The 1,593-nt window shown below is 39.7% G+C and overlaps 1 protein-coding gene across 1 annotated transcript in view; it reads right to left on the bottom strand.

Moving 5' to 3' along the window:
• Window positions 1-885: 885 nt before the first annotated feature.
• LOC136834645 (uncharacterized) overlaps window positions 886-1,593 on the bottom strand; it is a 28,491-nt gene continuing 27,783 nt past the window's right edge. The window contains exon 3 of the mRNA XM_067097227.1: window positions 886-1,263. Coding sequence (XP_066953328.1) covers window positions 886-1,263 — 378 coding nt within the window. The remainder of the gene's footprint in view (window positions 1,264-1,593) is intronic.

Here is a 1,593-nt window from a genome sequence, read left to right as displayed (position 1 = left end):
CTCAGATCTTAAAAACTACTGAGGCTAGGGGGCTGCAAATTGTTGTGTTGATCATTCATCCTCCATTCATCAAGCATACCAAATTGTAGCCCTCTAGCTTCTGTAGTTTTTATTTTATTTAAGGTTAAACTTAGCCATAATCACGCTTCTGCCAACGTTATAGGATAGGCCACCACCGGGCTGTAGTTAAAGTTTTGTGGGCCCGGCTCATACAGCATTATACCGAGACCACCGAAAGATAGACCTATTTTCCGTGGCCTTGATTATACTCAGCAGCGGCTGTACAGAAAACTCGATTGCGCCGAAGAAGCTTCGGCGCATTTTTTACTTGTTTATTTTACCACCAACCTTCTCACTGGCTCTTATTTCTTCATTTTGTCTTATGGCCTTCAATTTCAATATAGCCGTCTTTTTCAAGTGAGGCCACATACCCTTATTTTACCCTTAGTCTTGTTTTCTCATGATGAATAACGATAAAATTCAAGTGGTGTTGTTACGGTCCCCCCCCTTCGTCACTTGAGCCTCAAATGAGTCTTAGGTCAAAACAAAAATAAAAATAAAAAAAGGCTTTGAAATCCAATGCGTGTCATTATTCTTCATTGCTGCGCAAAGTTATAATGAGCTCTTGATGACTCCTTTTATTTCTTCACTAACTTCGTTGTCATTTTCTCCTTCCTCTATTTTTTGTCCTTCCTTCATTCTCCTGCTTCCTCTTCTTCTTGCCTTCTTCTCCTCCTCCTCCTCCTTTGCTTTCGAACCATCACCAACATGATGGTCTTGCGTCTTCCTTTTATTCCATCCACTTTCTTGTCTTGTTCTCTCTTAGTCTTTCACTCTCTTCGCATGTCCTTTCTTCCTTATATTTATCTTTACTTGTCCTTCTTCTTATGCATCTTCTTCGTCGTATTCTTCTTCCTCTTCCTCTACTTCTTCTTCTTCTTCTTGATTATTTGTCTTCTTCCTTTCTTCCCTCGAGTTTCTTGCTCTGTTCTGTCTTAGTCTCTCATTTTCTTCGTGCGTTCCCTTTTGCATATATTTGTCTTTACTTCGTCCTTCTTCTTCTTTTTCTTCTCCTTCGTCTTTTTCTTTTTCTTCTTGATTGGCTGTCTTCTTCCTTTCTTCCCTCCACTTTCTTGCCCTTCCCCCTTTCAGTCTTTCACTTTCCTCCTGGTGTCCTTTTTTCCATATACTTTTCTGTACTTCGTCATCCTGCCTGTTGTTGTTGTTGTTGTTGTTGTTGTTGTTCTTCTTCTTCTTCTTCTTCTTCCATATATCAAATCATCCTTCTTCCTCTTCTTCTTCTCCTCCCATATATCAAAATATCCATCTTTCTCTTCTTATTTATGATTTTTACATCGTCCTCCTCCTCCTCCTCCTCCTCCTCCTCCTCCTCCTCCTCCTCCTCCTCCATCTTCTTCTTCCTCTTCTTCTTCTTCTTCTTCTTCTTCTCCCATTTTTCGAATCATCCTTCTTTCTCTTCTCTGATTTTGACTTCGTCCTTCTTCTCCTTCATCTTCTTTTCTTCTTATTATTCCTCTTTTTCTTCTTCCATTTTCAAAACATAATTGCATCTCTTCCTCTTCTACTCTGTGA

This window comes from Macrobrachium rosenbergii, chromosome 54, assembly GCF_040412425.1.
Source record: "Macrobrachium rosenbergii isolate ZJJX-2024 chromosome 54, ASM4041242v1, whole genome shotgun sequence".
In the NCBI taxonomy this organism is placed as follows: Eukaryota; Metazoa; Arthropoda; class Malacostraca; order Decapoda; family Palaemonidae; genus Macrobrachium; species Macrobrachium rosenbergii.
The sequence above is the reverse complement of the archived record's forward strand: the minus strand, read 5'-3'. Positions and strand labels throughout refer to the sequence as shown.